Source organism: Schistocerca americana, chromosome X (assembly GCF_021461395.2).
Source record: "Schistocerca americana isolate TAMUIC-IGC-003095 chromosome X, iqSchAmer2.1, whole genome shotgun sequence".
In the NCBI taxonomy this organism is placed as follows: domain Eukaryota; kingdom Metazoa; phylum Arthropoda; class Insecta; order Orthoptera; family Acrididae; genus Schistocerca; species Schistocerca americana.
The window spans coordinates 761645651-761666091 of NC_060130.1; the positions used below are offsets into that span (position 1 = coordinate 761645651).

Sequence of the window (20441 nt, forward strand, 5' to 3'; positions counted from 1 at the left end):
ACAGCAAGAGCAGAGCGCGTGTAAGGTGCTTAGTGGCCCTGGCCTAGACTCTGCGCGGAGTGAAAGGTCCTTTGTCGCTCGTCAGTGCCAAGGCAGCGGCGCGACGAGGAAGCAGGTGTCGGCGCGGGGGCGTACGTGCCCCGAGCGACGTCAAGTGTAACGGCGGCTGCGGACGCTGCTTCCCGCTAGAGCAGAAAGCCATCGCTTTGCCGGAGAAGAAATACAAAAATTAAGGCCGCGAGCTTCTGGCCGTAAGGAGGGCGCCCGGAGCGGATCGGAGGTGGGTGGGGGGGGGGGGGGGGGGGATGTCCGCGGCCCGCGAGCGGAGAGCGGCGAGCGGTCGTTGGTCGCGGCGCGCACTCAGTCAGCTGCGGGCGGCGCTGCACGGCGGACTCGTTCGGTATGTGAGTGTCCTCCCAGCTCAGGTCAGTGCGCTAACGGGACGCCACGGGACCTGCCCGCCCGCAACAATCGCATGGAACTGCAACCACGGGCGACGTTAATGAGATCGCCGCTTCGCAACACGCTTTCTTCTCACTCGCGTTTGTAAATGTAAGTCTTCTTTCTTATACTCTACTAAATAACATCACTTTGTTAAAACGATGAGAACGTTCGTATGTGAAAGATCTTCACGAGTCAAATTCTGTTTTTGTTCAGATTCGTTCCACAAATTCGCAGTCACCAGAGCCTAACATTACTACTTGATGCCCCTGTAAGTTAGAGATGTTTGCAATCAGGGCACTACTTTTTTTCTTATTATATGACGTGGTATTTGTTGTGCCAACTCGATAACATCAAACTACAATTTTACATTTCACGTATTCGTTCGACATAGACATCTCCAGAAATAAATCCGTGTTTACTTGTCACACTGGTTGTCCCCCACCTCCACAGCACTATCTAAATCTTCACATACCTGGTCTGTCCAAATCAGACTAAACTTCTCCTGGATCTCATAAGCTTGCTCTTAGCCACGTATCTTTCGGCTGCGTAAGGCTTTGTAGGTACTGACAAGGGAACCTCCCCATCGCACCCCCCTCAGATTTAGTTATAAGTTGGCACAGTGGATAGGCCTTGAAAAGCTGAACACAGATCAATCGAGAAAACATGTTGTGTGGAACTATGAAAAAAATAAGCAAAATATACAAACTGAGTAGTCCATGCGCAAGATAGGCAACATCAATGAGAATGTGAGCTAAAGAGCGCCGTGGTCCCGTGGTTAGCCAGAGCGGTTGCGGAACGAGAGGGTCCTTGGTTCAAGTCTTCCCTTGAGTGAAAAATTTAATTTTTTATTTTCAGACAATTATTATCTGTCCGTCCGTTATGTTTTCATCACTTTTTTGGGAGTGATTATCACATCCACAAGAAAACCTAAATCGGGCAAGGTAGAAGAATCTTTTACCCATTCGCCAAGTGTACAAGTTAGGTGGGTCAACAACATATTCCTGTCATGTGACGCACATGCCGTCATCAGTATCGTATAGAATATATCAGACGTGTTTTCCTGTGCAGGAATCGGTTGACCTATGACCTTGCGATCAAATGTTTTCTTTTCCCATTGGAGAGGCACGTCCTTTCGTCTACTAATCGCACGGTTTTGCGGTGCGGTCGCAAAACACAGACACTAAACGTATTACAGTGAATAGAGACGTCAATGAACGAACAGACAGATCATAACTCTGCGAAGATAGAAAATGAAAACTTTTCGCAGCTGCTCACGCTAACCACGGGACCACGACGCTCCTTAGCTCACGCTGTCCTTGATGTTGCCTATGTTGCGCATGGACTACTCAGTTTGTATATTTTGCTTATTTTTTTCATAGTTCCACACAACTTCTTCCTGTTTTCTCGATTGATCTGTGTTCCGTTTTTCAAGGCCTATCCACTATGCCAACTTATAACTAAATCTGAGGGGGGTGCGATGGGGAGGTTCCCTTGTGAGTAATTCGCATACATGAGACAGTCTCTTGTAACGTTGTTGTTGCTGGCTACGAGACACCTAAAGGTGGATGTCTCCTGATGTCAAAACGGCAGCTGTTTAATGACAGACATTTTGTCTGGCCTCGTCAAGGCTAGCGAAGTGCGATACGGATGACACTTTGTGATTTTCGTTTTCCTTTGATCTCGCATCGCGTGATCGAATCAGTGGCAAATCGTTGCGCTAATTTTGTCTTAAGAGAGGTAGTTCGTGGCTCCCGCGAGGGCCTGTAACAGTTTTCTTCTTTTCCGAGAGTCGCGCCCGGTACTTCCCAGAATCTCACTGGATTATGATTATTGCCTGATCTATCGGCAGTGATGTCTAACACATAGTAAGAGAATCAGATATCCGAAAATAGTTACTTTGATCTGCATCTCGCTGTGTTCGGAATCGACAGAGCGATAATGTATTTGTCAATGAATGTTGAGGTCAGTGTCATTAACAGACCTTATGACTATAGAAATTATTAGTAGTAAAGTAACTAAACGTATTTTGGAAAATTAAATTTTTGTTTCAAGGGACAAATGTTGGATTTTAACGTTGCCCAGACACAGATTCCTAGACACACAGTATGAACTGAGTAGGAGAATTTCAGCTAGTAGGAAGCGGTCGTGACCTAGTTATCCCGTCTCGGCATTGGAAAGAACCACTTAAAGGAAAACCTAAGTTAGGCGCTCGAAGTTCGTGTCTCCTGAGATTAGTGCCTTAGAATCTACGTCACTTCGGTCAGGATTTTTAGTACAACCAACTTTCCTTTCTTGTGATTTGTCTTCACACTGTTTACCTAACTCTTTAGTATACGTAACGTAACCTGTTTCAGACCACATCAAAGGGCTGTGTGACATTAGCTGCATACTGTCGCTTGAGGTAGAGCACTGCATCTTTTTGTAAAATGACTTACTGCACTTGTACAAATTGTACAAATGCCACGCAGTCGCGGAATAGGAACATAAAACAGTCAAATTTTCAGGATTGCTTTGACTGCAGTCATTTATACACAATCTTGCAGTGCCGACATACAATGTTCCTGGTTACAGGAAGGTATGACCTTCAGAATTGTAATGAAAAGCACTGCATTTTATTGTCAAGTCCTACCAAGGTAACCTAAAGTGGTTCACTCTCGTAAAGATGGGGCCGATACAGTTTTAAAAACACCACACTTGTCTCTGACAAGAGAGTCTCTGATTGGTATCAAAATCGAGGCACGAGTCTGTTCATAATTCATTCTGTCAAATGGCTTTTTCATGTACTTGTTAGGTATCAAGTTTAGTGACCGTCTTTCGTTTATCATGGGAATTTGCGGCATATTGGTGACAGTGAAACTTTCCGTACAGCCTTTGTAGGTCAAGCTACCTACATCGTTCAGCTCCCTCAGTTTTGTGCAGAACATCAGACGAAAGTAAATCCAGAAATGATCTACAAGATGGCAGATTTATATTGGCACCAATGTTCTCCAATTGGAATGCTACTATGATGATGAGACGAAAAAAACCTAAGGGTTCTTTTTTCCTGCGGACCAGTATACGTTGGGAAGTTGGGACAGCTGAAACGCATACAGCATTTATCTACAATTTCAAGGAATAGCCGTGTGGTTCAAATTGTCGTATATATGATTTCATAAATTAAAGAGTGGAATTGTGGATTGATTCTCTTATTAGGATAATCTATGGTGTATCATAGCCTTTAGTGGAAACTGGAAAGGGAGAGTTTCTAAGAGAAAAATGAAAGAGACTGTGAGCAGTACAAGAATTTGGAGCTGCTCATGCAAAGAATCGTTCATTTACTTGGTAAACCTATTTCAATAGAAACTTTTGTACTTTTTTGATTTAGTAAGGGCTGCGATTTGAATTCATTAGATTACAGAAATTGGAACTATGTTAACAACAATTTCTCGTAAGAAAAGACTACGATCCCCCTTACTGTAAGTACAAATACGGTGTAACCAGCTGCTTTACATAGTAGTCTCCTATTCATACACTGAAGCTGAACTCCAACGTTACAGCAAGCAGTAAAAAACTTAGAAGCCTCATTATGCATTTGCCTGACAATAAATGATTCAACTTCCTCGTCGTAGGTGAATTTTCTATGGTGTACAAAATAATAACGCTACCAGTCACTTTTATTGTTTATTATGAGGACATCTATCGGAGACTTACGTTTTCATGGTCAGATGACGATTCATTTTTTTCATACCTGACATGTGGTCTATTGTGATAGACATCTTCAACTGCGGTGGAACAAACAAAATACATGATGTGATTTGTTCGACTTGTATCATTTACTTGCCTGTATTCAGGATGAAAGTAATACTAATGCTTCAAGGTACAAGAAATTTCGTACACGGAATCACAGAAGTACATAACATGTAAGTTAACAAAAGGCCCGTGCCTGAAGATGAACGGATGTTTTCGAAGTATAGCACAGTGAATATAATAAAATGAAATCACAACGGCAGTTTCGTACTGATACAACACGAAACGTTATAAATAAACGGTAAGATAATGACTGAGTATTTACATGAGCATTATTTTAAGTGTTTTGAGAATCACGGTCGCATCCGACTTATAAACCATGTGTAACTGAAACGGCACAGCGTTAACTCATCCAAACGGAATGGATCAAATGCGTGGAATCTTGTACTCGAACGAGACAGTCTTCTTCAGAGCTCATTGTCGAAAACTAGAAACAAAATGAGACAAACCTTTTCGGCTGTCTCACTATTAGCAGCGAGAAATTCATCGCGATCTACAATACTTACTTCTTGTACATACTGAAGTTCAGTAACTCTTCCAGAAGAAATTTTTTCGTCATAATGTTGGTTAATGTTATTCTTACAAGCGGTTCTACAGATGAGCAACTACTCATTAAAGATCATACACGTTTTTATAGACCGATTTCGAAAAACCCACTATGGAGAAATTTTGTTAAAAACTTTGCAGAAAACTGGCAGAGTGAGGTTCATCGAGGGTTGTGTTGATTCGTAGGTGCATGTTGGAATGATATCCTCCAAAAATGTAGCGTCAGTTCCTCGCCTCATTCTTTCGCATCTAAGCTAGTCCACTCTATCAAACTAAATATCAACGAAACATTAAACGTTATTTTACAGTTAGTTACCCATACTAGCTTTCGACGTGATTTTTAGATTTTCTGGGTGTTCTTGATTAGTACTAACTGATTTCAGTAACTTCTTCAGAGTGTCTTTGGTTAGCTTGGAAGGTGGGAGTAATCGATAGTCTGTATTAACACACACGCACACACACACACACACACACACACACACACACACACACACACACACACACACACATGCTCATTAAAGCTGGGTCTATGTTTCTGGTAGAGGATCGAATTTCGTTACTGTACAGTGACACATAAGCTCTCTACATGTAACAGTTTTAGGTATAGTCCCGATGGTAGGCACAGTAATCATTTAGTATATTGTTAATATTTCTTGTCATTAGATCGTCCATTTGTATTTCATAATAGCTCTAGTATGCTAGATTTCAACCTCTTCCGTTTGTTATCTGCGGACAAAAGAAAATGCAGTACTAAATGTAGTTAACTTTGCTTTGTAACCAAATATATTCATCACCACCGACCCACTTGTAGTCACTTTCTAGTAACTCACATGACGCACATTAGCAGTCTCGAGTCTGCCTTCAGGACAACGCCAGGCAATTTTGTTGAACGACACGCGTCGTTTTTTTTTTTTTCGATCACCTTTTTTTTTGATCACCTGCTACGATGGCGGAAAATTGGGCTATCATGTATGCGAGATGATATGTTGAGAAGAATAGACATCAAAGCAGACTGACCTTGTGCGCACATTCCCAAGCGCGCGCAGTTTTCGTAACATTGTGTGGACGGCCAACAGCTTACTGTTGGTGTCGACAGAGGTCGGACCATATCTCCCAGCAGCCTTCTACCCCTCGCTCCCACCCTCTCTACTTCCGCATCAGTCCGACACGATTCCCAGTTTCACATCTCCGCGAAGAGAGAATAGCATGTCCCCTCCGTTTAATGACTGGCGCAATTTTACAGTTTTCGAGAATGCGAGGAACAGTAAACATTGACTTACCTTGAGCGTCTGTAGTAATGCGTGATATAGCGCTAAATGAAGGTGTCTGGTTAGAATCAAGTTTTAGACACTAATATTTTGCCAGAAGGGGGAGGAGAGCTGCCAAGTGACGTCCTGTTGTTGATCACCAGACTAATTCTCAAATGTTTCCATTTTTTCCGTTGGAGTGAGATTGCGCGACACTGCTGACAGCGAATCATGTGTATGATGTGACGATAAGCATAGTGGCTGTATGATGATACTTGAGATGAGTGGCATTTGTTCTGACACTGGGTTTCCACCTCTCTTCATTCTCTCATCGTTATTAATCACACCAACATGTCACCAAAATCTAAGTGCACTCAGTTATGTCATATACGAAAAATATGAGTAGATTCTCCTCAGACACAACATTTACACTTGCGCAATGTATGCGATATGGCTAACAGTACAAAGTAGGCGGCTGAACCTACTATTCGATCTCTCCCAGACAAAAATGTCATACGAGCTTACTTTACTTTTGTAGCCATGAAGTTTGCAACATAAATTACGCATAACGGATTAAAACTAAAGCTGTCATAAATACGCAGACTGATATGAACACCTCAGTGTCTTGCAGGTCATGGTCCTATTGCCCTCTCCTATTTGAAAACTGTATCACCCAACCAACATAACCACAACCCAACTATTATTTAAGTCTCGTAAACTACAAGGGTAAGTTAGTCACATGTTGGCCCGCCCGGTTAGCCGTGCAGTGTAACGCACAGCTTTCCAGACTGAGAAGGAGCGCCTGGTCCCCGGCACGAATCCGCCCGGTCGAAGTCCGGTGAGCCGGCCAGTCTGTGGATGGTTTTTAAGCGGTTTTCCATCTGCCTCGGCGAATGCGGGCTGGTTCCCCTTATTCTGCCTCAGCTACACTATGTCGGCGATTGCTGCGCAAGCAAATTCTCCACGTACGCGTACACCACCATTACTCTACCATGCAAACATAGGGGTTACACTCGTCTGGTGTGAGACATTTCCTGTGGGGGTCCATCGGGAGCCGAACCACACAATAACTCTGAAAGAGTGGTTCGGTGTGGGGCAGCGGAGGGATGAAGTGGAGTGCGGTAGTCATCGTGGGCTTGTGGACCACTGCGGCTGCGGTGGGGACAGAGCCTCTCCGTCGATCCTAGGTCCCCAGTTAACATACAATACAATACAATACAATACAATAGTCACATGTTCCACAGATCATTTGAACAATCCTATAATCGAATGATATGTAATGATTCAGTTTGCAGGATATGTATAAAGTGTAAAAGTTAATGAACGAATTATTATTTTAGTCTTATTCGTGCAAATGCACTTAAAAACAATTTTTTTATTTATTTATTGTATTGGCTACCAGTTTTTAAGTAGAAATTCGCAAATGGAATAGAAGGTGTAGTCCAGGAGAAATTATTTTATGTTAGATATAAAATTTGCTCTGCTGCTTGTCAGACATTTTATGTGACTGGGCAAATCATCAAAGATTTTTGTTGCTGCATACTAAACTCCTCTGTGAGCCTCTGACATTTTATTAAAGGACAATAAAGGACATTTTTCTGTCTAGTGTTTTAGGTATGGACATCACTGTTCTTCTCAAATTGTGATAGATTATTTATAACGAATTTTATACATATATTCATTAATGAAATTCGTCATAAATAATCTATCAGTATCTGAGAAGAACAGTGATCTTCATATGTACAAAACTAGAGTGAAAGATAACCTCTATTACCCATCGTTAAAGCTGTCAGTGGTTTAGAAAGGAGATAAATATTCAATAACAAAAATATTTGATTATTTGTCCATTAACATAAAATGTAAAAAGGTTCATAGGTTCAAGTGTAGATAGAACCATAAATCTTGAGGTCCAAAATGTGATACTTGCCCAGGAAGCCACCAGACTGCATTATAAGGTTTTGTTATGAAATTACAGCTTTTGCTTTTCAAGCTGTACTAGTTCTATGTAACAAATTGGTAACTAATAAATAAAGAGTCGTTTATTTCATGGTACTTTGTTTGACATTTCAATTCTGACTAAAGATTTTCTTGAGTTATATATTCATTCAGTATAGATACACAGAGAATGTAATCAGTTACATTTATGGAGTTTCCCACTATGAATTTCAGGTGGCATTATTTAAGTTGACGAGACTTGCAATTACGATTTTGGTCATAGCACTCAACTAAACTGTCATCAAACATTGGGTTTAAAAATCTAAGCATAATGGAACTTTCCATTTACTTACATATTACACTTGACATTAGTTTATTTTGAAAATCAACATCCAGTCCTTGTACCATATGTTAATTTTCAGCGAGATTTTCTACATTTTCCTAATCATATATACAATTGTATCAACTCTGAACAGCCTCAGAAAGCTTCTAGCATAGACTTGATCATTTATAAATGTAAAGCATAGTGTAGAGTAATGGCTCTACAAGACTTCACTGTTGTATGCCCAAAGTTGGTTGTAGGTCTGATGTTTTCTTCAAATTAAAAACTATGCTCAAAGTTCTGCTGTGAGAATGTACAGATCACTTGAATCACAAATCTAGTTTGATATTCTGTGTACTTGAATCTTATCATTGTTACCACTGTTATGTAATGCAGCTGACAGCAAGACTTAATTTAGATTGCTAGGTATTGTTGTCTTGGAGATCCAACCAGATCACAAGATATGGCTTAATTTGCATTCAAAATTACGGTATTTAAGGGTTTAAAAAAAGGCTTCTAGAAGTGACCATCGTTTACCTAAGGAGAGGAATGTCATTTTTATTGAAGAAAGTCATGGGGATACAATATTGCATCCTGGATTTTAAACAGAAAATGGGAGGAACATGTTAGAGGATGTGAAGTAAATGTGTGAGAATTTATAGGTTTTCTTAAGAAAATCATATATGATATTTTTTAATTAGAATTTTATAAACAAACTGTTTTAAAGCAATTTCTTAAATAATATTTTATGTGTGACTGTTTATTCTCCAATATTTCAAAGAAATATTTGATTCTAAAAATGTGAGATTGATTAAACCGTTAACAAAATTATATAAATATTTTAACACTACATAAAGTTTCATAAATTTTATGACATTAACAATGAGTATTGTTTTGTTCATAACAGATTATCATCACCTTTTTGTGAATATATATTTACTGTTGACATTATCAAACGTTCTTCCTACTAACTTAGAAAAAATGTACACATAACACTGTGTTTTTTACAAAGTCTTGTAAAAATCAAAATTAAATGTATTTCTAACTAAAACTCTAGAGAAGTTGACATTAACACATTATTTATTTGCCATTACTAGTTCTGACAGCTTTTTAAGTATTTTATTAATTATATCATAAATACTCTTTTCCATCACCCATATGAGAATTTACATGTTTACACCGAAAGAGGTTCAGATAGATGTATGGGGCAGTATATTACTTGTATGAGAAACACTAGCACGAAAATCTACCTGAATCAAGTATTCAGATGGATTACTATAACAAAAATATGAATTTTTATAACTAAGTTTCCTTATTTGGCCGGCTGGAGTGGCTGAGCGGTTCTATGCGCTACAGTCTGGAACCGCACAACCGCTATGGTCGCAGGTTCAAATCCTGCCTCGGGCATGGATGTGTGTGATGTCCTTAGGTTAGTTAGGTCCAAGTAGTTCTAAGTTCTAGGGGACTGATGACCTCAGAAGTTAAGTCCCATAGTGCTCAGAGCCATTTTTTCATTATTTGAATTTAAATCATCTTTTAATGTATTTAATTTAAATCTAATCTTTCATCATTAATGCAATTTCAGTATGACTGACATTCCTTAGAAAAAAAGTAACTCCTAAATTCCCAGGATTCTTCCATCATATCTAAATCGCCCCTTTGTCCACCCTACAACTGACGTTATAAATGCGTCTCCATCCATATCGAACTGTAACATTATTTACAGGTATTAAGTTGACATTTTTTGAGTTCACTGGCAGATAAATAATGCTTTGCCTAAAAACTAGCAGATTTTCTTCTTACTGATGTTGCCATCTCTTTTCGAAAACCCAGCAACCCACATGGAAGAACGTCCTGGTCTGTGTGTCATCATCTCTGCCTTTTCAATTGTGAATGGATCTAAACGATTTGTCATCTCCTGCCAAATATTTCCAATTTGCCAGTGATGTGGCAGTGAACTTAATGCTGACATCGTCAACGATTTGGAGACGTTATCCTAATATTTCCGAATCATTTCAGTTCTCATTGTTGAGTGCAACTTGCAGTATCCAATAAACTGTTACTGGTATGTATTAGATGGAGTCCACTAATTCTACGTTACACGTGGCTTCACAACAGAAAACATGGCAACATATGGTGCTGCAGCTATTGTTGTTGGACAATGAAATATCGATGGAGGCAAATTAACATATGTTAGACATATTAGTTTATTGTTTTCATAATGATAACATAAAATGTTACATGGTTTTAGAACCAATGTAAGTAAGAGGATGATACAGTTTATGTCAAATTTAACATAATAGGCTATAGTTAATGAAGGGCAAAAATTAAGGAAATAATTATTAAACACGAAAGTATATGTTTCATGATTTCTCAGTGAATGAAAGAATGTGACTAAATTTGAAAGAAAAGGCTAATACCCTTTTCAGAACTGTCATAATAAAGATATATTTACTAGCATCCCCACACCAACGGTTCATGGGACACTTAAGGATTCATCCAAACAGACAAGTCTACGGATTTTGTTTGAGACATATTGGGAGGAAATGAAAGAATATCTATATTATTTATTTTGATTAGGATTCAATAATTAGCCATCATGAACACAAAAATACATGCTACTGTTCCAGAAGGACCAATGGAAACAACATGAACTTAATTTCCCCCATTGACTACTCACACCATACCAAAAATTATCGGTTGCACTACAACGTTAAGAGACAGAATCGTCCCAGCGTTCGGTCAAATACTTAATGTCATTGTTGATGGTCAACATAAATATTAACTTGCTTGTTTAATATTGATTTTTATTTCTAATCAGTGTTGGTTTAAAGTTAAGTAGTTTATTGAATAGGTCAACTCAATATATTTGTTAAGACGCTTCATTTCATTTACATAAGAAAAGGGGGCAGTGATTGATAAAGTGTTTAAGAGTAGTCCTTAAATTCCAGTCGTGGAGAAAACGCCTCATCTTCCATAAGTCAGCATGAAGAAATGAGCGAGTGGAAAAAATATCTTTCACGTTTGTAAATAATAAGTCAGCTCCACATCGTGAACACTGCATACCACGCAACACACTTATTTACTTTAATGTATGGTGTTGCGTGGATAAGGAGGACGTTGTAGGGCTCGGAATAGTTCCACATCCACACATATAATAAAAGTGTTTGTATTTTTGTTCCACATCACGTCCTAAACCAATAGAATGATTTCAACCAAACTTGGTAAATATATCATTTAGTGTCTGGAAACAATCATCGTGGACGTAAGAATCACATACCTCTCGAAGGGATGGAGTTGGCGGTGAAAAAGAAGCGCAGCTCACCACGCGAAAATAGCCAACTATATTCATCCAGTATTTGAGAATGACGGTTGACCTGCAACGAACTTTACACAAAATTTCAAACCTTTACGACACTTTTTCTCGCTGATATGCCACACAAGATGATGAAAGGAAAACGTTTTATTCAAAATGGTTCAAATGCCTCTGAGCACTATGGGACTTAACTTCTGAGGTCATCAGACCCCTAGAACTTAGAACTACTTAAACCTAACTAAGCTAAGGACATCACACACATCCATGCCCGAGGCAGGATTCGAAACTGCGACCGTAGTGGTCGCGCGGTTCCAGACTGTTGCGCCTAGAACCGCTCGGCCACCCCGGCCGGCGAAAAAGTTTTATTTTCGCTGTTCTTGCAGTGAAGCCGTCAGATCAGGCATGACCTTTTAATTTATTATTTCTTTAGTACTAATTCTATTTGCAACACATTTAGCAGACAGTATTAACATATAGTTCAGGAGATACAACGTCAGAAACATTGAGCTGCGTGGAAACGAAGCTGCCGCGAAAAAATTTGCTAGAGATAAAGGTGAAATATGTGAACAAATATGTATGAAATATGTCAGATATATATGAAATACATGTGACATGTGCCTGCACAGACAAAGTCGTGGATAAAAAGTTCCTTCTGCACACCTGGATAGATTTCAACGAAACTTGGTACATATATTACTTACTATCTGGAAATAAATACTGTGGGGCGCAAGAACCAGCAACTTCCTGCTAGAGTGAGAGTGATAACGTGGAGAGAGAGGATGGAACGAAGAGATGGATAGAGAGAGGGGGAGGGGAAATGGACAGAAAGGCAAGAGGAGTGGGTGGACAGAGATGGGGCAGAGGTGGAGTTAGAGAGGGGGACGAGGAGATGGACAGAGAGAGAGACGGAGGAGGAAATGAACAGATAAAGGCAAGGGGAGCAGATGGACAGAGAGAGGGGTGAAGAGGTGATGTATAAAGAAAGGATAGAGGAGGAGATGGACAGAGAGAGCGGGGCGGAGCAGATTGACTGACAGAGTGTGAAGGAGGAGATAGACTAATAGATGATTGCAATAAATACACATCCGGGCAACGCGGGGTACTGAGCTAGTTATGAATAAACGACATACTAACAAACAGGTTCACGTAACTGGTTCTGGCTTCTAAACTGCGCTGCACCAGCGGGAGCGTCCGTCTGCAGAGAAGTGTTGAAGAAGTTACGCACCGCGCTGAAGCGATTGGAGCAGGTGTCGCAAATCAGGGTGCGCCACGCAACGTTGGGCCTGTGCCACGGACGTGACGGCAATCCCGTAATGCGTCGGCCAGCACGCGGTGCCGTCTCAGTCGCAACGCGTTTCCTGTGTAACTGCCAGCATTCTGCCACCGCAAAATTTGCTGGGATGTTCTCTGCATCTGGTCAGACAATAGAAAAAGAACAAGATTTTTTTCTGGGTTGTTGTACTTTGAAGGTCCAATCAATCTTATGAGGACGGCCTTTGAAGAATATTCCACATGGTTCCTACTTTGAACCGTTGCACGGAAGCGAAGATCTACGCGTGGCGGAGGGTACATTGAAACTAAAAATAACTGAGAAATCAATGAAAATTATTGCACCTGTTATCCCTCTTTTCTACTTGTGACTCAAAACTTAAATCAACTTTGAATGATACTACAAAAAAGTGACTTTTTGTTGTTGTTCACGAACTTTTTTGAAATACACGGAGAAATAAGCAGACACAACCTCCCGAGGACAAGCATTTAATAATCTTCATAATTATAGTCCTGTTATTATCTTGGCATTGTAGATGTAGTTTCGTCATAAGTCACGTACATATAATAACAACAGAGACGTGCTGACTTACTTGCAGTTTCTGTGTTATAGCTGCTGTGGCATTTAAGAGGAGCAGTTGCCGTGTAAAGGTCCACATACCAGAAATGTCATTTGTTCTGATGTGAGGGTTAGTGATGTTTTATTTATTTTATCTAGCGCAAGTGCCGAATAAGAACAGCTTTTCAAACCTATGAATGTGTATAGTAACAAATACTGCGTTTCGAAATCGATTTTAAATTATCTCTCTGCTTCCTTAAATTGGCTATTTGGACGCAGTTAGCTGCCTGTGGAAAAAAAATCCCAAGGAAGCTTTAGGTCAACGCAAATTAGACGCTTTTCTTCTGAGGGGTAATCAAAGTCATCAATGAACAGTCTAGACGTCACGTTGTTACGACATTTGGAATATGTTTTACTTAAATATACTGCACTCATGTATTATGATAGTCGCTTCACCAAAACGTCTCAAAAATGCTTTCAACGACGCTATTTTGACGTAACTGCAATTCACACGTTGTTTGTCATCATAAAGGAAAGGAGATTTAGGTTTAACGTCCCGTCGAATTGTTTCAAGGATGGCGAAGGAAAATTGGATGTGCCCTTTGAAAGGAACCATCTCGGCATTTGCGTGGGACGAGTTAGAAAAATCGCTGAAAACCGACATCAGAACGGTCGGAAGCGGATTTGAACTCCCGAACTCGAGTCCAGTGTGCTCCACATTCTTCGGTATCAGAAGAGATGAACAGGCATATCGTTCAGTTCCATGTAAATCGGCCAAAATGTGACTATTGCGAACTATTCCACTATTCTTACTCGTAATCTTAAGGGAAATATATTCCATTTGTCCGTCGACAAAACAATGTTTTTTTCCTGAAATAATATGAAAAGCTGGTAGTGCACCAAAGTTTTTGTGGCATTATTTTTATCTTCTGATATATTTTTGAGATCAAACCGTTACACAAAATGCAATTTTGGATTTAACTGTTGTTTGTTGATATACACTATGTGATCAAAAGTATCCAGGCACCCCCAAAAACTTAGGTTTTTTATATTAGGTGCATTCTGCTTCCACCTACTGCCAGGTACTTCATATCAGCGACCTCTGTAGTCATTAGACATTGTGAGAGAGCAGACCGGGGCGCTCCGCGGAACTCACGGACTTCTAACGTGGTCAGGTGATGGGTGTCACTTGTGTCATACGTCTGTACTCGAGATTTCCACACTCCTAAACATTCCTAGGTCAGCTGTTTCTGATGTGATAGTGAAGTGGAAACGTGAAGGGACACGTACAGCACAAAAGCGTACAGGGCGACCTCGTCTGTTGACTGACAGACACCGCCGACAGTTGAAGAGGGTCGTAATGTGTAATAGGCAGACATCTATCCAGACCATCACACAGGAATTCCAGACTGCATCAGGATCCACTGCAAGTACTATGACAGTTAGGCGGGAGGTGAGAAAACTTGGATTTCATGGTCGAGCGGCTGCTCATAAGCCACACATCACGCCAGTAAATGCCACACGGCGCCTCGCTTGGTGTAAGGAGCGTAAACATTGGATGATTGAACAGTGGAAAAACTTTGTGTGGAGTGACGAATCACGGTACACAATGTGGCGATCCGATGGCAGGGTGTGGGTATGGTGAATGGCCGGTGGACGTCATCTGCCAGCGTGTGTAGTGCCAACAGTAAAATTCGGAGTCGGTAGTGTTATGGTGTGGTCGTGTTTTTCATTGACGGGGTTGCACTCCTTGTCGTTTTGCGTGGCACTACCACAGCATAGGCTGTTTTAAGCATTTTGTCGCTTCCCACTGTTGAAGAGCAATTCGGGTATGGCGATTGCATCTTTCAACACGATAGAGCACCTGTTCATAATGCAAGGCCTGTGGCGGAGTGCTTACACGACAATAACATCCCTGTAATGGACTGGCTTGCACAGAGTCCTATAGAACACCTTTTGGATGATTGGGCGACGACTTACGTGGTGTAGATTTCTGTGCGACACATTCGTCGTGTACTTCCGTTGTGCATTTTAATCTTTCAATTTCAAGTCACTATCCCTGAGTTCACCCATAGTGTTTTAAGGAAATAATGAAGACCTTTTAACAGGATGGGCGTGTGGGGATTTGAATTCCACTTATTTCGAACGCGAGTCTGGTGTCAAGGTAGAGATGAAAGCGCTGATCAGCATCCGGCATCGAACCCAGGGCATTCTATTAAGCAGCGCTGACGTTTGAGTCACACAGGTTACTGTGATTACAATGACTTGACTACCCACGTTGCTGGTGGAAGAGTATCATTGATACGTTCATTCAGTATTTAAAGGTAACCCTAGAAAACTACAGGTCAAAAATGAGCGTGTATGTCAAAATATATTCGAATGCAATGTGATGACCGTTCGTGTATTCTCGGAAGAAGGGCAAAAATCTGCGTCCTCTGACGTGGTGGAAATTCTTGCCGTAGCACAAACTTACTTGGCGAAAGCAATGGCCTTGGCCAGCTGAAGGAAGCATTCCGATGCACACCTGATATCATTGATAAAAACTTCGAAGTATCTAAATCGGGATTGGTGGACGGGAAATTAAACCGCGCACCACCAGAACAAAGGTTCAGCAGTTTAATTACTGTAGCATCACGATCGGTCCAATTCCCGAACATTTTCGTGTTCTCATTGGTGGCTTTTGCGAAGACATCACAATGCCGTTGGTTTGGAGTAAATGAAAGGAAAAAAGGGAAATCTGGTGTAGCGTATCTGGAAAGAAGATCGGGCGTGATGTCTTGCTTATGCGAGACAACTAACTAACTCTGGATCTACCTCTGTCGGCTGTTTCTTTCACATCGACTAACAGAAGAAAGGGACGAAGTAGTGTTACGCTTTGATTGCCTTGAAGTCATTGGTGAGAAGACTATTGGAGTTAACGACGAACAAGCTGTACAGCGGTTCCTATTGTTCTGCTGTAGGGAAAAAATCTCTCGTCGTCGCTTTCTGGTCTTGTCGTGAATAGAACCTTGTTCGGTAATATCATAATAAAGCACCCAGAGGACTGTTCATTCTAAAGAAGCCTATGGCAGACACAGTATATCAGCAAATCTTTGGAGAGATATAGCTCTAATGAAAATGGGATACAAGAAGTTAATGAACATCGTGGAACTTAGGCAGACGGTGTTGTATTATCGAAACATGACCGCCTGTAAAACTACAGTTCTGCGCTCTGATCTCTTGATCCACAACTCTTAAGAATATCATCACGAAAGGAGCAAACCTCATATTGCTATAGGGTGTATGTAGACATAATGGAGGGACGGAATCGTATTTGCAGCTGATGTAACGTACAAGCTGTTTTTGGAAGAAGGTTGAGTGGTGCGACACTTAGCTGCAACTTGGTATCAAATGACAGCACCAGAAGCACTTTAATTTTTATTTTTGATTACCACGACCGGTTTTGACCAAGGACATTTTCCAGTGGATATATAAGTCTATTGTCGTGAGAGTACACAAACAGTGTACAGTCTGTGTGTACAGTCTACAGTCTGTCTTCGATGGACGTAGAATCGTTGGAGAATGTTCTTGATGGCCGAAACCGGTCATGGCAATCAAAAATAAAAATAAAATTACGACTGATGCTGTCATTTGACCCCAAGTAATACTACGGTTGCGGAATCCATGTGGTGGACAAATCATATGGTATCAACGTCACATTCCTGCCAATCGTTACTACGTTGGTTCTGCGACACCGCTGAAAGCAAAGTGAAACTACAGTCGTTATATTTTCCGAGGACATTCGGTAAAGTATTGCGGAGGGAAAATAGCCCCCCCCCCCCATTTGGATCTCTAGGCTGTGGGTACTCAGGAGGATGTTATTATCAGGAAAAAAACAAATCTGGTATTTTACGAGTTGGAGTGTGGAATATTAGATCCCTTAACCAGAACTGCAAGTCGGACAGTTTGAAAAGAAAAACAAATGGGTTGAAGTTAGATACAATGGAAATTAATGAAACGCAGTGGTAGAGAGAAAAGCATTTCTAGTCAAGACTTCAAGGTTATCAACACAAAATCAAAACGAGTAATGCAGGAGTAGGTCTAACACAAAATTAGAAAATAGGATTTCCGCTGAATTACTATGACCAGTATAATGAACGTATTATCATAGTCAAATCATACACACAGCTAAGACCAACTGCAGTAGTATAAATAAATACGCCTGCTATCTCCGCAGCTGGTGCAGAACCAGAAAAAAAACATATTAGGTGAAATGAAGTATTCAGTACGTTAAAGGATACGAAAGTCTAGTTGTGAGGGGTGTCCATGGTTCGAAAGCAGGAAAAGGAAGATAACGAAAAATGCAGGGTGGCAATTATTGAACTATATGAAATAAAACTTCTGAACAATTTGCGTTAGGACGTTTAAACTGCACAGTTGGCCGGGGCGTGATGGGAATTAGTATGCGCATGCATGGTTTGGTTTAGCGACGAAGCCCATCATTTGGATGCGTTCGTCAATAAGCAAAACTGGCGCATTTGGAGGATTGAGAATCCGCATTTCGCGATCGAGAAGCCTCTTCACCCTCAACAGGCGACTATGTGGTGTCCAGTGTCCAGTCACGGAATAATCGGTGCGATATTCCGTGATGGCACGGTGACTACCGTAAGGCACGTGAATGTTTTGAAAGATGATTTCATCCCCATTATCCAAAATTATCCTGACTTCGACGAGATGTGGTTCATGCAATATGAAGCTCAACCCCATCGAAGCATGGGAGTGTTTTATGTCCTGGACGAGCACTTTGGGGATCGCATTCTGGCCCTGGGGTACGCAGAGGCCACTGGCATGGGCCTCGATTGACTGCCATATTATCCGGATCTGAACACACGCGATTCCTTTTAGTAGAGCTATGTTAACGACAAGGTGTACAGCAATAACCCCAAAACCATTGCTGAGCTGAAAACAGCCATTCAGGAGGTCATCGTCAGTATCGATGTTCCGACACTTCAACGGGTCATGCAAAATTTCGCTATTCATCTGCGCCACATCATCGCCAATGGTAGCAGGCATATCGAACATGTCATAACCTAAATCCGAATACCTGTAGTGACGTTTACGTGTTGAATGAAGTTTGTGCACACTATAGTTTTTAACTAATTTACGTTTTTTTAAACAGTTCAGTAATTGTCATCCTGTAGTAGCAGTATATGAAGTGAGGAAAATGGATGAAAGAGGAGATCGCCTGGTAGAATTTTGCTCTGAGTACAATTTAATAATTGCAAATACTTGGTCTACAAATCATGAAGGCGGGTTGTATTCTGGGAAGACACTTCGAGACACCGGAAGGTTTGAAATGGATTATGTAACGGTAGACAGAGGTTTTGAAACCGGAATTTAAATTGCAGTACATTTCTAGCAGCAGATGTGAACTCCATTCTTTATGTTTTGGCTATGACCTGCAGTATGAAATGTAGGAAACTGCAGAAAGGTGTGAAAGTAAGAAGATGAGACGTGGACAAAATGAAACAAGCAGAAGTTGCTGAGAGTTTTAAATGCAGCAGGATGTAACGATTGACTGAAAAATGGAAAGAAATACAATATGTGGTGAATGGGTAGCTTTGTGAGACGAAGTGGCGAAGGCAGCAGCGATATAATAAAGAAGGAAAAGACAAGGTACAAGGGAAATCCTTGGATATCATACGAGATACTACATTAAATTAATGAGACGAGAAAATATTTTAAAAAATGCAGGAAATGAAGGAGGGAAAAGAGAATACTGACGTATAAAATAAATGACTGACGGTGCATTAAAAATGGCTAAGTAGGAATTCTTAGAGGAGAAGGCTCAAATGGTTCTGAGCACTATGGGACTCAACTGCTGAGGTCATAAGTCCCCTAGAACTTAGAACTACTTAAACCTAACTAACCTAAGGACAACGCACACATCCATGCCCGAGGCAGGATTCGAACCTGCGACCGTAGCGGTCGCGCGGTTCCAGACTGTAGCGCCAGAACTGCTCGGCCACCAGCGGCCGGCTTAGAGGAGAAGTCCAGAGATTATGAAGCACGTATGATTACGGGAAAGGTAAATATCGCCTATAGTAAAATTAAAGATTCTTTTCTAGAAAAGTGAAGCGCCTGTATGAACATCAAGAACTTAGACAGCAAGCCAGTACTAAGCAAAGAAGGGAAAGCTGGAAGGTGGAAGGATTATATAAAAGGTTTATAAAGGACAGAAACTTGAAGACAATATTATGGAAAGTGTGCGCATGGAAGACGCAAGAGACGGGTAACCATTGCTGCGGCGGAATAAATCCTTTACTGTTCTCTTTTCCGTCAGTCAGTCACTTCATCTACACGAAGTCGATGGGGGCAATCTTCAAAAGCATACATCAATCGAATAGTTTTGGTGTTTATCAGTTCGCATGGTAACAAATATTGCAAGTATTTATAAAGAACTGATTAAATACTAATGTAAAACTGTATAATTTTCCAGTTACATACTGTCCTCCACACTGGGAACAAGTTGCGATCGTAGTCACTGTGAGAAGTTATGCCGAGTGCATAAAATGAGAAGCTACAGCCTCGGTTTTGATCCGTTCAACTCATTAAAAAAAAATTCTCCCTTCGTCCTCCATAATTTACTGAACCGCACATCTAAATCTCAGCGTATGTAGTCATACCGTTTACAGTCAATACATAGCTACGCTGTGAAACTATGGAACCAACTGAAGGGGATAAGCAATGCCTGGACTGCAGTATTTGCGGGGTGTGGGACGGTTGTCTTATCTTAAAGCTGATGGCTTTTTCTGGCTGACGTAGAATCGCACTCTGGGAGGAATGCGAACGTTAGTGGGGGGCTGCCGCTTCGCGTTACCTACATTCGGAAAAATTAAGTTATCCTGGAAGAAAAAATGCGAGTGACTTTGGGAGAGGATCTCCATTTCTTGTTCCTTTACATCAAGAGGATAACAAAGTTTTTTGACAGATATTATAATTAAATGAGGCATTAAAAATGCTAACGAATGTACCCTG

The 20441-nt window shown here is 40.9% G+C and overlaps 1 protein-coding gene across 2 annotated transcripts in view; it reads left to right on the forward strand.

The window, feature by feature from the left end:
- Window positions 1-379: 379 nt before the first annotated feature.
- The window catches only part of LOC124555578 (serine proteinase stubble), a 232008-nt gene continuing 211946 nt past the window's right edge, over window positions 380-20441 (forward strand). For both annotated transcript variants that reach the window (XM_047129542.1, XM_047129543.1), the window contains exon 1: window positions 380-552. In XM_047129542.1, the coding sequence (XP_046985498.1) occupies window positions 551-552 (2 nt within the window). In that variant the 5' untranslated portion in view covers window positions 380-550. The remainder of the gene's footprint in view (window positions 553-20441) is intronic.